Source organism: Dioscorea cayenensis, chromosome 15 (genome assembly GCF_009730915.1).
Source record: "Dioscorea cayenensis subsp. rotundata cultivar TDr96_F1 chromosome 15, TDr96_F1_v2_PseudoChromosome.rev07_lg8_w22 25.fasta, whole genome shotgun sequence".
Taxonomy (NCBI): domain Eukaryota; kingdom Viridiplantae; phylum Streptophyta; class Magnoliopsida; order Dioscoreales; family Dioscoreaceae; genus Dioscorea; species Dioscorea cayenensis.
The window spans coordinates 3,285,691-3,299,564 of NC_052485.1; the positions used below are offsets into that span (position 1 = coordinate 3,285,691).

At 27.9% G+C, this 13,874-nt stretch overlaps 1 protein-coding gene across 1 annotated transcript; it reads right to left on the reverse strand.

Moving 5' to 3' along the window:
- Positions 1 to 3,268: 3,268 nt before the first annotated feature.
- Positions 3,269 to 7,700, reverse strand: LOC120276707 (protein NRT1/ PTR FAMILY 2.10-like). The gene is given in 5 exon segments (XM_039283387.1): positions 3,269 to 3,571; positions 3,573 to 4,272; positions 6,507 to 7,057; positions 7,223 to 7,440; positions 7,542 to 7,700. Coding segments are annotated over 5 exon segments (1,758 nt in total). The 5' UTR covers positions 7,630 to 7,700; the 3' UTR covers positions 3,269 to 3,370.
- Positions 7,701 to 13,874: the final 6,174 nt, after the last annotated feature.

The following is a 13,874-nucleotide window of genomic DNA, read 5'->3' on the forward strand; positions in this document are numbered from 1 at the left end:
TGTGAGTAATAATCACTTAATACAGTAAATAAAGATATTTAAGTGAATAAAAATTTCAAGATACTTTAATAAGGGGAAAAAAATATTTATAAAATAATTTAGTGCTTCATTACAATTAAATTATGTTTTAAATATCATAGAGTTTTATGGTGATCAAATTTTTATTCAGCATCTTTTTATTCTTAAGAACAAATGCAACACAACAAACAGAACTTAACTTTTTTTTTTTATATGATTTATATTTTAATGCATGATAAAATTAAAAAAAAAAATCAGAAGAAGTAGATATAATTATTGCTATTTTTTTAATTATGGTGATCAATCCACTTAATTGCGTGATCAATCCACTAACCCAGTTTTTTTTTTTACATAATATTTATAATTCATTTTAGAACAGATGCAACACAACAAATAAAACTCAACTTTTTTTTATGATTAATATTTTAATGAATGATAAAATTAAAAGAAAAAAAAATCAGAAGAAGCGTATATCATTAGTGCTCTTTTAATCATGGTGATCAACCGATTCAACCCACTAACCTAGCATATCCTTTTTTCTTTTCTTTTTTTTACATAATATTAATAATGTGTTTTACTAAGGTTCTTCTTCTAAATGATTAAAGTAACAATACATCTTAGCCATTTAAAGTGTGAAAATTGGAATTTGTTTTGGTTTATTAAAAAAAACTATCAATTTAGTTTAATGACTATTTTGTATTATTTTAAAAAATTAGCAATATCATTTTTAATTCAAAAAAAAATTTGAGAGTTATAACCACATCAATATAATCAACCAATGTAATTACCAACATTTTTTCAATATATTAAAATTTTATCAAAAAATTTAATAAAAACTAGTTTCACACATAACTTGAGTGATGTTGACCTTATCTTCACTTTCTTAATTTACATTGCTTCCACTTGAGAAACTCTTCCCTTCTTTTAAGCCTCATAAAAAATTATGAGAGTGACATGCAATAACGTACCAAAACATTGGACATCTCTTTTGCTCTTTGTTGCTCCGTTTATTCTCAATGTAAACTTATATAATACTTCACGCGTGCCCTATTATGTACTATTTGTTTAATTATTTGAAAAACATTTCATAAACCACCCACATTCAAAAGAAAGATAACAATTTCCGATTACAAAAAAAAGTACATGAATTGAAAAAAAAATATACGGTATACAGAAATTAGAGTCTCGTAAAACCATCAAATATGATTAGGTATACGCTATATTAATAGGATAAGAAACTGAGAAAATAAGACAAGACTCTAAAAAAAATGATAGTTAAATGATCATTTGTTTATGACAACCCCTACAATCCATAAGTGTGAGGGGTTTTAAATCGGGTCCATAATTACATAGGATTTATTGTCTTCTTCATTGTATTTACATGAATCACATCAGTATCCCATATATTTTTTTTACATATAGTTTTTAATTAATTAAATATAAAATAATAAAAAATTATTTACACTAAGGTAAGTGTATATACATAGGTAATATTCTATCCATTTGGTATTAACAGTCACATTTGAACTTTGCATAAATATTAAAACTGTCGTTAAAACTTTTAAAATCTAAAAAATAATATGTTAAAATGATTTTATTTTTATTAAATTTATTTGCTTTCATTAAGGCACGTACCTCTTTTTAAAAGCAAAAGAAAGGCAAAAAAATATAATTAATGTTTACATGTAATATTAAACTGTAGGGAACTCAAAAGAAAATTAGAGTCATGCAAAACAATATGAAAATATTCATGGCTGTTTTGTCATGATAGAAATATCAGAGGGTCCATAATTAATTAATTAAATATAAAATAAAAAAGAGTGATTTATACTCCACTTAAGATGAGTATATATATATATATATAGCTATTATAATATTTTTAGAGCAAGATATTTTGTTGGTTTTGTTAAGGCACTAATGAGCTTATGATTCCAAGGGTTTTGAGTTTTTAAGTACCACCAATCAATGTTTCATCATAATAAGTCATAATTCGATAGTATTATTCAAATGCTTTCAATGGTGCAAATCTCAATAAATTCATGGCCTTGCTTTCACTCAATGTTCCACATGACACCACCAAATGGTCCAAATCACATCTTAGGTTGCTTGCTTTTGTCAAATCATATTGATTTTAATGCTGTTGTATCAACCCCAACTAAGCTTGTAAATATGAAGGTTATATTTAATTGGAATCAATAATAATCAAGGCATTTAAGTAATAATAATAAAAAAAAAAATCTAATTTCACCATATAGCAATATTTAAAAATCTAATTTTACTATATAGTAATATTTAATATATTTTGATTTGAGATTCTCCAGCAAATGAATACTCTACATAAGAGATACAGTACCAAAAGGCCTTTGATTAATTTTTTTTTTTATATCTCTTTTACTCTATATATATATACGCATGATATTTAGAATTTTATCAAAATAAAAATAGAAATAAAACATATAAAAAAAACTTAAAATAATTAGATATTGTAGGAGTAGAACAGGCAATATCAACTATACGAATCTCACCCGAACTTTTGGGTCAATTGCAGATTGGGTCCCTTGCAGTGAGGGCGCTCATTTTCGGGAGGACCCGAGATCGAACCTCCTGTCCCCACGCGAGGTGAGGGCACGTGGGTCGGCGATTGGCCTGCTTCCCTCACACGTCACGCGTTCCCCGGGTTTCCGGTCGCATCACCTTTCTCACTATACTGAATCTCACAATCAGTATAAACTATTTGAATTTCATAATTAAACAACCATAATTAAATTTTTGTTTACCGACTTAATTAATTGTGGGCCGATTTTTAAACGGGACCTCCTCAAATAATAATCTTAATGTGTTTGATTTATTATTATTATTATTTATATGAGATGGGCCACAACCCCATATCATTTCTAGAAATCTATAAAAACAAAAATAAGAATAATACCTATAAATAGAAAAATGAAATAAAATAATTACATATTGTTGGAAAAGAATGGACAAGGCTAGACTACACTAATTTCACAATTAATTTTTCTTTTTGTGACTTAATTAGCCACTCTATGAAATGGAGCCCAAGTCCCAACATATATATAGTCAATAATATTTATATATGATATTATAAAGATGAATTTACAATTTTTTTCATCCATACCCTCTTGGAAAATAAATAATTATTATTAGAAAGCACCTTCAATAAAATCACATTTTCTTGTGTATTAAAAAAAGATTTCTCCATTCCCTTCTCCTTCTTTGTCTAAACAGAACATAAATAAACATTATACATGCCTGTGATATATAAACAAACATACTAAAATACATACATATATAACTTGTTTTATTATTGGTATTACATACTAATAAAAACTTTTCAAACTACAGAACCATGATTTTTCTCATCCTTCAGTTCAACTTCACTTTGAACATCTTCAAACCCTTTGTACCTATACCACTTAGCACAAACAATAAAAACCATGAAATTAACCACCCCAAGAACAGCAATCAAGAAGTAAAAATAATCAAGCTTCCCTCTGTTAAGATCACCAGACAACCAATTCTCACCATTTCCTTTTTCCAGTCATCCTGTGAACCATCAAAATAATGAAGCCACTCAAGTAATTAGACAATGCCATGCTCAAGAAAAACAATGATCCTGCAACACTCCTCATGTTCTCAGGAAATTGTTTATAGTAAAACTCAATTTGCCCAATTGCATTGAATGCCTCAGACAATCCTAAAATCACCAATTGAGGTATCAACCAAAACGACGACATCGAACTGATAATGTATCCATTCGATGTTCTCGGCAATGCATGATCAATACTTGTGTGGCTTCGTCGCATTTGTTCTACTAATCCTGATACAAGCATTGCCGTGATACCGAGTATCAGGCCTACTCCCATTCTTTGCAGTAACGTGATGCCGCCTTCTTGGCTGGTGATTCTTCGGAAACAAGGGATGATGAGACGGTCATATATCGGTATCCATATCGTTACGGCGAACATTGTGAATACGGAGAAAGATGCAGCTGGAATTTCGAAGTTCTTGCCGAAGAAATGCCGGTCTGATTGCATTGCTTGGTAGACAACATAGGTTGATTGTTGCACTACTGCAGTGTAGTAGATTATGCCGGTAGACCATACCGGGATTATTCTTGCTATGCATTTCACTTCTTCGACTTGTTGTAATGTGCATAGTTTCCATGGATTCGATGATGTGCCATTGGCTTTTATTTCATCGGTAGAAATTATAATTGCAGCCTTGTCGAAGAATCTGATCATAGAAAATATTCAAAAAAACACTTATTATTATGTTTCTAATAAGCTTTCTTGATATATGCTAGTACTATAGAAAAGATAATCTAAATATGTCCTTAGATTATTGTTTTTTAGAGATGTTTAATAATAGCCGTTAGATCATCATCTAACATATGTTTGTTTATATAGGTACTTACCAATTTTTACTATTCATGAATATAGAAGAATATGTTTTGAAACTGTTCATGATGATTATAGCCGTCAGATTAAGTTTTATCTGTTTAAACTCATAACAAAAGCTTAATTTCAACAAATAATATTAGTTTTATATATAATTTTATTATTAGTTTTAAACTCATAACAAAAGCTTAATTTCACTTTTATTTATTAACAATTAAAAAACTGAAAAAATGAATAAATCAATCATTGTATAATATTTATGAACATGTCATTATCTCCTAGCTTAGCCACTTTGGCGTTTGACTTCCATATAAAAATAAATAAATCGTAGTCTAACCGCCGCTATGATACTTGACTTTCACATTAAAAAAATAAAAAAGTAAATTTAGTTTGAAAACAAAAAAATTCAATTATGCTATAGATCATGACAAATTAATTATTAATTTTTGATATCATGATAAATTAATCATGATGGTGTTTGATAAACAAATGTCTTGGTCACACTAAAATAAATGACTTCCATTCAAATGGTTGTTTGAAGGACCCTAAGCTTTGAATCTAGAATGGATTTTCTTAGTAAATAAATAAATAAATAAAAAAAAAATATATATATATATATAATAAAAAGATATTGGAAAAAGAGATGGTGAAGAAGTTGTCAATCAAAGTTCCAGCCATGCAAATGTGCTTGGACAAATATGTGAATACAGAGCAACATGGACCCCACTTTTTTTTTCCAACAAAAAAGTTTGGCATCAATCATTAATATTTTTATCAATATTTAAAGAGATATATTTATAGCTTGTAAACTTTAATATTTTTTTTATTATTTTATGTTTAATAAAGTATATGGTTTATCTTATTTGTAAAAGATTGTGCTAAGTTACTCATAATAAAGTAGAACTTTAAAAATGACATATTTTTAAGAGATCAATAATGATTGCTTTCAAACATAGAAAGATAAGTTGGAATTAGAATCTTTGAATAAAAGTTGAACAATCTTTTGGCACTTTATTATAAATATAAAGGTTACAAGTCACTTCCATTTGATGTTAATGGTTTACCAACTCTCAAAGAAACATTTTTGTATTTTTTTAAGGATCTAAATGTATTTAATTAATAATAAGTTTCTAATAATGCATTGTGATCTAAGTCATGCTTGAAGATGTGCATGAAAATTTATATATAATTTTTGTTAAATAAAAGTTTTATTGTCTTCATCTCTAACATTCCTTAAATGTTAAAAGATAGATTAATGAATTAAACTATTAATAAATTAGTATTATTCTCTTTATTATTTAATAATTATTCATACAATATGAACCTATAATTTAAACTTTTTTAAAATAATTTTTAGCCACTGATTTCTTTTAAAAATTACGGTTCTAAACTAGTTCTTTTTTCTATCATACATAAATAATTTTTTAAAATTAGGATACAAATTCAAAATCACTTTGAGAATTTAAAACTATTCATTTAAACAATCCAAACTTCTACCATTTCTATTAAACCCTTGGAGAAATAATTTAAATTTGTCGTAAAATTTCATAAAGTTGCAATTTTTTTTAAATAAATAATAATAAATTAAATGATCTTTAGCTTCCATGCCTCTATATAAAAAAAAAATTGATATTTGTTTATATATTTCTAATTGCCATTCTATATGCTTATATAATGCAAACATCATTTGTGAAATTTTATAGAGTGAAAAAAAAAAATAGGTGTGTAAAGAGAGAACCGGTGTGAAGGACGTCAGTAGATTCGCAATATAGAGACATTCCTAAATGATCGATACTCATGTATATATATATATATATATATATTTTTTTGAAAAGGTGGATAAACCACTTCAATAAAATAACCGAGAGTACAAAAACCACAGACTCCCCCCACACATACGGGGGAAAGGACAACAACCACTAGCCGTGGTACAATATATATTGAACCAAAGGTTAGTTTAAAAATTTTATAAAAAAACTCATTAATAACTTAAGAAACTATAGTGCTTTCCATACTAGATGAAATAAATTATTCAAAAAATAATAATAATAAAAAAAATAAGAAACATACCTGAACTGATCACTGTGAGGTAGTTTGGAGTTGAGAAGACTTTTATGAGGAGGATTGAAGAGAGAAGAAGGGTCAAAAGGTACCACCAATTTTCTTTTCTTAAAAGAAGCAACCAAAACTTGTGCAACGCTTGTAAAAGGACTTCCTTCAGGTCTAACCTTAACATAAATTCTTGATCCCATAAAAAAGAAACAAACTGATGTGAACATGAGCACAGCAGGAATTGCCAACCCAAGTGTCCAACTGATTTCACTTTGTATGTAAATAATTACTGTTGAAGATATCATCACTGCAATTGTGAAAGTGAAGTAGTACCAATTGAAGAAACTGTTTATGCCTCGCTTGCCGGACTCGGTCTTCGGGTCGAATTGATCGGCCCCGAAGGCGAGGTTGCAAGGCCGAATGCCACCGGCCCCGATTACCAAAAAGGTGAAGCCAGAGAATAGTATTGCTAGTTGTGATAATACAGCGCTTTCGCATGGTTGGCCTTGTGTGCATTGCCGGGGGTGGAAGTTCTTGATTCCGGCTGTAAGTGTTAGTATTGTCATCCCCTGCGGTGATACTAATATTAGTATCGTCATCTATATTTAATTGGTTAATTTTTTATTATTATTATTGTAGTAGTTTAATTTAATTATGACAAGCAAAATGACTAAAGTATGACATAACCGCCAACTAAAAACAATAAAAATAAGTGACAAAATATGTATTCTTACAATGAGTGAAGCAATTGAAGCGATTCCCAAAATGGTAAAGCGACCTAAATAAGTATCGCAAATAAAAGCGCCTAAAACAGGAGCCAAGTTCGTCGTGCCGGAAAAGACATTAAGAATTAAAGCTGCCGAAACACTCTTGAAATGATAAATGGTTGTCAAATAAACCAAGAGGTTTGATAGTGTGCCGATAGTTCCTAGCTTCTCAAATGCCTCGTTTCCTGCTCGGCATTGTTTGTATTCAAATCAATATGAAAAACATCGAAAACAAATGAAACATAATATGATATATATATATATATATACACACATGTATACATACCTATAACATAAGGCATGGCTTTCCATCCTGTATATTTTACTTGAGATTGTTTTGGATCAAGAACATCACCATTTTCTTTGTTCTCCATGTTTTTTTTTTCTTCTAGTTTTTCAGTTTCTTTGTTTTCTGATCTTCTTGTCACTATAAGAAGTGCTGTGTGTGGTTATTATAGAAATGGGGAGTGAGGGAATACTTCCAAAAAAAAACCATAGCCTTGGTGTAGCATTCATCCACGCAACTATTTTGTCACAATTTCCAACTTAATAATAATAATAATAATAATAATAATAAAGTGAGAAAATGCAAGGTAAGGAACTCCATACCACAATTAAACAAAGTTTCAACTTTTTTGTTGCCTCACTTGACTCGGATGATCGATCCGCAATACCGAACCTGTTTAAAATATCTAACTCCTTTTGGTTTCTAATGAGCTGTTTTCAATACCGAACTCGTTTAAAATATCTAATCATTTCTTGACTTTGATGAATGATGAGCTATCTCCGATACTGAACCATCTTAAATATTTACACTCAGCATTCGTTTCTTTGATGTCACTATTGTCCCGGTTTAATATGGTTATACTTGTTTTACCAATACTAGACTATATAGCACACTCGTGTATCAACTGTCTTCTATATATACATATTACATATTTTTTTATACTAATTTGAAATTATAAATTTTTAATGAAGTTATGATTTATTCAATTTATAGAAAAAAACTGAATGGAAACAATAGATTTTAAATAGATAAAACACAATAAATGAAATAGGAAGTGTTTGCGATAGGTCATTAATTTTCCAGTGATTGTTGACTCAAGTTTGTATACATTTGTTCTTTTAATTTAAGTTTTGTACTTTAACTTTATTTTAAACAAAAATTTGAGTCTATAGCGTATTTTAGTTTATTAATTATATCCTTTTCTTTAATTTGAAAAATAATTGTTTATGTTTCATGAATGTGAATCTTTATGCAATGTTTGAATTTGTACAAATAGCTACAATAGAGAACATGTTCCAAAATATAAATTATGTAATGAAATGAATAAAATGTAGATAATATAAATTTAGCAAAGTTTTCTATATACATCAATTCTACAGGATAAACGAGGAACTATTTTTTTGGCCCAAAAGTTATATACTAATAAACTCAAAATTTTTAGTTGAAGTTTTATTTTATTTTTTAATAAAATTTGAATAAGTTATGAGTCATGGGTGTGCATAACATTTGGAGTTAATCTCTCAACATATTTCTGTTTTCACTCTTCACCCTATCTGAACTAAAGTTTTCGGCTGGATATGAACAATTGAACATATCCTATGTAAGGAACTTGATGCTAATAGATTAAACCATCATTCGCAACCAACATTCGCTTAGTTGAAGTTTTAGTTAATGGACCAACATTTATTCATCTTTATAAATAATAAGTAATATAAATATTTATTTGTCATACCCACGCATTGAATTGTGAGGCACTTATGTGTCAAAAATGGCTGGCATTTCAAACTTCACAATTTGTTGGATTTGATATCATAGACAAGGAGATGTTGGAGAATTTTCTCACAAACAATAATTAACATCTTGGTGGATTGGACTGGAGCTAAATTTTAATAAAACTAATTCTTAGGTTTAATATATCATGATGATTTTACAATCCTAAGATTTATAGAAAAGTTTGAATTGTTTTCAAGAAAAGTAATACTTCTCTTAATCATACATTTTATGAAAGTACTATACCAATTAAAATGACGATATTCATTATATATATATATATATATATATATATATGTTTGTGTCTTTATAAGAGTGAGGACAATGGAGTAAAACAATTAAAATTTTGTAATTTTTTTAAAAAAAGGGGACAAAGAACTTCAAATTGCTTTCATTTGAACTTTATTTAACCTTAAATGATTAAAGTGAAATACAATTTGGATCTACTAAAATTTAGTAATTATTCGAATATCAGGTCATTTGTCGTTATTAAGATATGCTTATCTTTAAAAATCGTTTTTAATTCTGTGTTATTTTTACCGATATTTCTCTAAAAATATGTGAGTGGTGTATCAATGTTTTTAAAATTTTTATTCTTTCGTTACTTTTCATATTGTTAAGATTTTTGAATAATTCACTATTTTAAAAATATAACCATATTCTTTCTTTTATTATTTATTGTTGATACTATATAAAAATCTCCTTTAATTATAAATAAAAATATGCTTTAAGGTCCAAATTTAGAACTTCATTTTTCTTTTAATTTACAGATTTTCTTTTTTAAAACATTCAATATAATCTAATGATTCAAAGGCTCTTACCTTGGTTTGGCAATCAAATTAATCAAAATATTAAAAATTGAGACACCAATGTTGCTTCACTTAGATCTTTATTTCAATGTAATTTAATATTGTACTTAAGTGCAACACTGACATAACTAACCAAATTAAATATCATATATATATATAGGAACAATAAAACCCTCATTTAAAATTATTATGTAAGAGATGATTTTTTATTTTTATTTTTGCAGGAAACAATAAATGTCTCCTTTTAAAGTGCATATGCAAGAGAAAAACAGAAATAAGGCAAAGACAAAGAAAGGCCAATCATTCCATGTGAATTAGATAAGACATTCAATGGACTTACACCTAAAAATCAAATCCAATATTGGCATCTAATGAATGAGAAGTTCCATATGAGAACAAACAAGAAAATTCATATCTTGGAAAACAACATCAAATTCATATCAAGCTTTCACACATATTCAAACTTAAACCATTTCTCACTGGGTGGGTCCACTAAATTTTAATAGTTGAAATATTTTTTTTTTAGGTATCTTGAAAAAATATATTTTTTTAATTTACAAATTATTATTATTATCATTATTGAGAAATGAGATTCATGGATAAAGCACAAATAGAAATTTAAATCATTAACTTTTTTTTTACTACTCATTTCATTCCGCTTCATAATTAAAAATTAATAATTCAAATCCTATTCGTGTGCTTGTTGTCTGTCTGTCTTTTAAAAAGATATAAATCTTTACTTAAAAGTTGATAATTCAAATCATATTAGTGGTGTGTTATCCTCTTTTAAAAAATAAAAAATAAAAAAAAAATCTCTCATCTCAAATATCTTTACTGTAAAAGTATATATAATAATATAAAGGAAATACAAAACAAATTATATAAAAGTTAAATATATAATAAAATGCTAAATGTTCACATAGAGAAAGATTGCATATTTTTCATCTATTACTTAATAAATATGTAATTATTATTATTGTAAAAAGCTAGGTTGTTAAAATATTTGACTCTTATATTATATATCAAAAATTCAAATTTCTCCCAATACATGGTTGAAATATAAATAAAATACGTTGTGGCGTGGCTTATACACATTATCAAAATAATAATAATAATATTAATATTAATAGATATATAATTTGAGCTAATGATACATGCATAACGACAAACTTCACTATAAAATTAATTTTAATCCCCGCTTATTTGTTACAGAGTTCATTACTAGACTTTTGTACACTTTATTTTATTTTATTTTATTTTCTTTGTGATCATCTCATAAATTATACTAAAATAATAAAAGTTTTACTATAAAACATGCATATTGACTTTGGAAAGAATCATGGCAACATAAGCCAAGTATATCACTATTCTCATTAAAAATAATAATAATATATTTTGATATCATATGTGCCTAATTTTTATGATTCATTAGTTCCACATGCGCTAAATAACAAACTCATATGATCAAATTAAATTTATTATTATTATTATTAGATTCATAACGGCATAAAGTGAAGTATCTTTGAATAAACCCAAGACTCTTCCTTGCTAATAAGATAAGACAGCATTTATATACATATATAGAGTATGTAACGTTAAGGGCAATGTATATGAGAAACGGGTCAAAGCTCTTCTTTGAAAAAATGTATTATTAGTATTCATAAATTATTATTATAATAATAGTAAGAAGAAGAACAAAACATTGACAAGCAAGTGTGAGGTTGTTTCTAAAACAAAAAGACAGTGAAAGACAATGAAATATGAAAGCATTAATGAATGAATTATTGGAGCTTCTTTTTATTTATTTATTTTGTTTTTTGGGACATGAAGGCATGGGGTAATTCATGCATGTCGGCCAAAAAACTTAGCTTTCTTTTTAAATCTGTAGTGGAGATTAAGGATGAAGATATGAGTTTACTAATTTTGTGGTTTGTTTTAAAGAAAATTTATAGGCTTGGAAAGCTAGTTTGAATTTGTATGTTTGGCTAATCTTAGCCTCATTATTTCTCTTTAATTTTTAAAAAGAAGGATTTTATTGGATGATCAACCTTTGTTTTTAAGGAGATATTTCAAAATGAATTGAAGTGTGAATTGATGGACTAATAATGATAAAGTTCTTTGTTTGATGGAGCTCCTCCTCTTCTATACATTGTAATGTTTGGATATATATATATATAATTTCATGATTTAGAAATTTTATATTTTAAAAGTTTTAACATATGATTGGAGAAATAAGAATTCAATGTTTATGAAATTCATGTTTAGGTCTTTGTTTATGGTGAAAGAAGTGAACTCATCTCAAAATTAAAATTTTAGGAAATATAACATGATGTCAATAAGGGTGGCTTGGGTTTATACACACTAAAAATAACATAACCATTCTAATCAAAATTGATCCCTTCTACAATATAAAAATTTAGTAACTATATTTCTATTTAAATTTGTTGTAAAACATTTTAAATAAACTTTTAGAATATTAATTTTAATAAGCTAAATCCCATCTCTTTTAGAAAAACAACACTCCCTAAAGCCCAATTTCTTTACTAAATAAATTTAGTTAATTAATTACAAACTCTATAGACAAAAAAAAAAAATCAAAATATTGGAACTCCATATTACATCCTATATATTTTTGAAAGGTGAGATTCTGAAAGCTTTATAAAAAGTGAATCACGCTCTCAAAAAATAGCTGATTATATATTTACAAAATTTAAACTCAAAATCACTTATTTAATTCACCCAAAATGATACTTCTATCATTTGTGATGGACCCTATTATTACCCTATAATATATTATTGCTAGTACACAAACATTGATTTAGTTTGAAATCCTAAATTTAAATATCTGGATACCTTATCTGAAGCAAAACAAACATACCTTTGGATTCTGGCCCAGACCAAACAAGCATCAAGAATATAGTCATGTCCTTTACACTGTTCTTCCAATGGACACATCACAATCCCAGCAGTAGTTGGATAATAGTATCTAGAAGAAGCGTCAAGATCAGTCATACCAAATTACCAAACAAACACCATCAAAGTAAGCCATGTCCTTGAAGACTGAAGAGCGTTCTTCTACTGGACAAAGCACAGTCTCAGCAGTAGTTGGATGTTAGTGCCTAGACAAAGAGTCAATCATCACTCATTTCATTGAAGAATGTCATGTAAAATCCCTATGTAGCAGTACCACAATCACAAGTGAGTGATAATGACATTTTATAACAAAAACTGAATAAAAGAGATGTAATTGGGAGATGATATTCTATAAGCAACTTGAAATAGCACTTTTGTTTGGGTAAACACTAAACAATTTGACTAAAAATCCAGATAGCTTGCAATATCTTCAACCAAGATAACTGTTCTTCTAGATGGATAACTTAATATGTATGTACATAATTTTATAAATTAAGAGATATGAGAGTATTAGTTACTGAAATGGTACATACCTGATGATGTTTTTCTGGTCTCATGTTGCGGCGTTCCTTATGAGATCATGAACCTTTGCTTCATATAACAAGACTGTAGACTTAAGTGGTAATGACAGCAAACTCATTGAAGCTTCAATTTGCACCCCATTGATACATGTTTCTTATTGCAGCAATTTCGGTCAAAGTCATCCCTAAACTCAAGAACAGATGATAATGTGTTTTGCTTATTCAAGAAGTGTAGATCACATGATACTCCCTCCACTTACTGTGTGCACTTTATCAAAGACAATTGTGCTATTTCAGTCCAGAAATTGGCCCTAAATAATTTCTGTGAGATTCACATGTGATCAGTTGCGTACCTGCATCAGAAGTGTCACAGCACATTGCACATGAATCTATTATTTTACAACACCTTCCCACCTTTGGTGCACAAGCTCGAGTGTGCAACAGAGAACAGCATCCATAAGGTTCAGAAACAAGACATTATGGATTGATTATTTGAAATTAAAATGACAAGACGACAAACCAAAGTTCTTCAATCACTCATAAAAGCAGACATGCAGTTAAAATTCACTGTTCACAAAAATCATCTTTCAAGTCTAAAC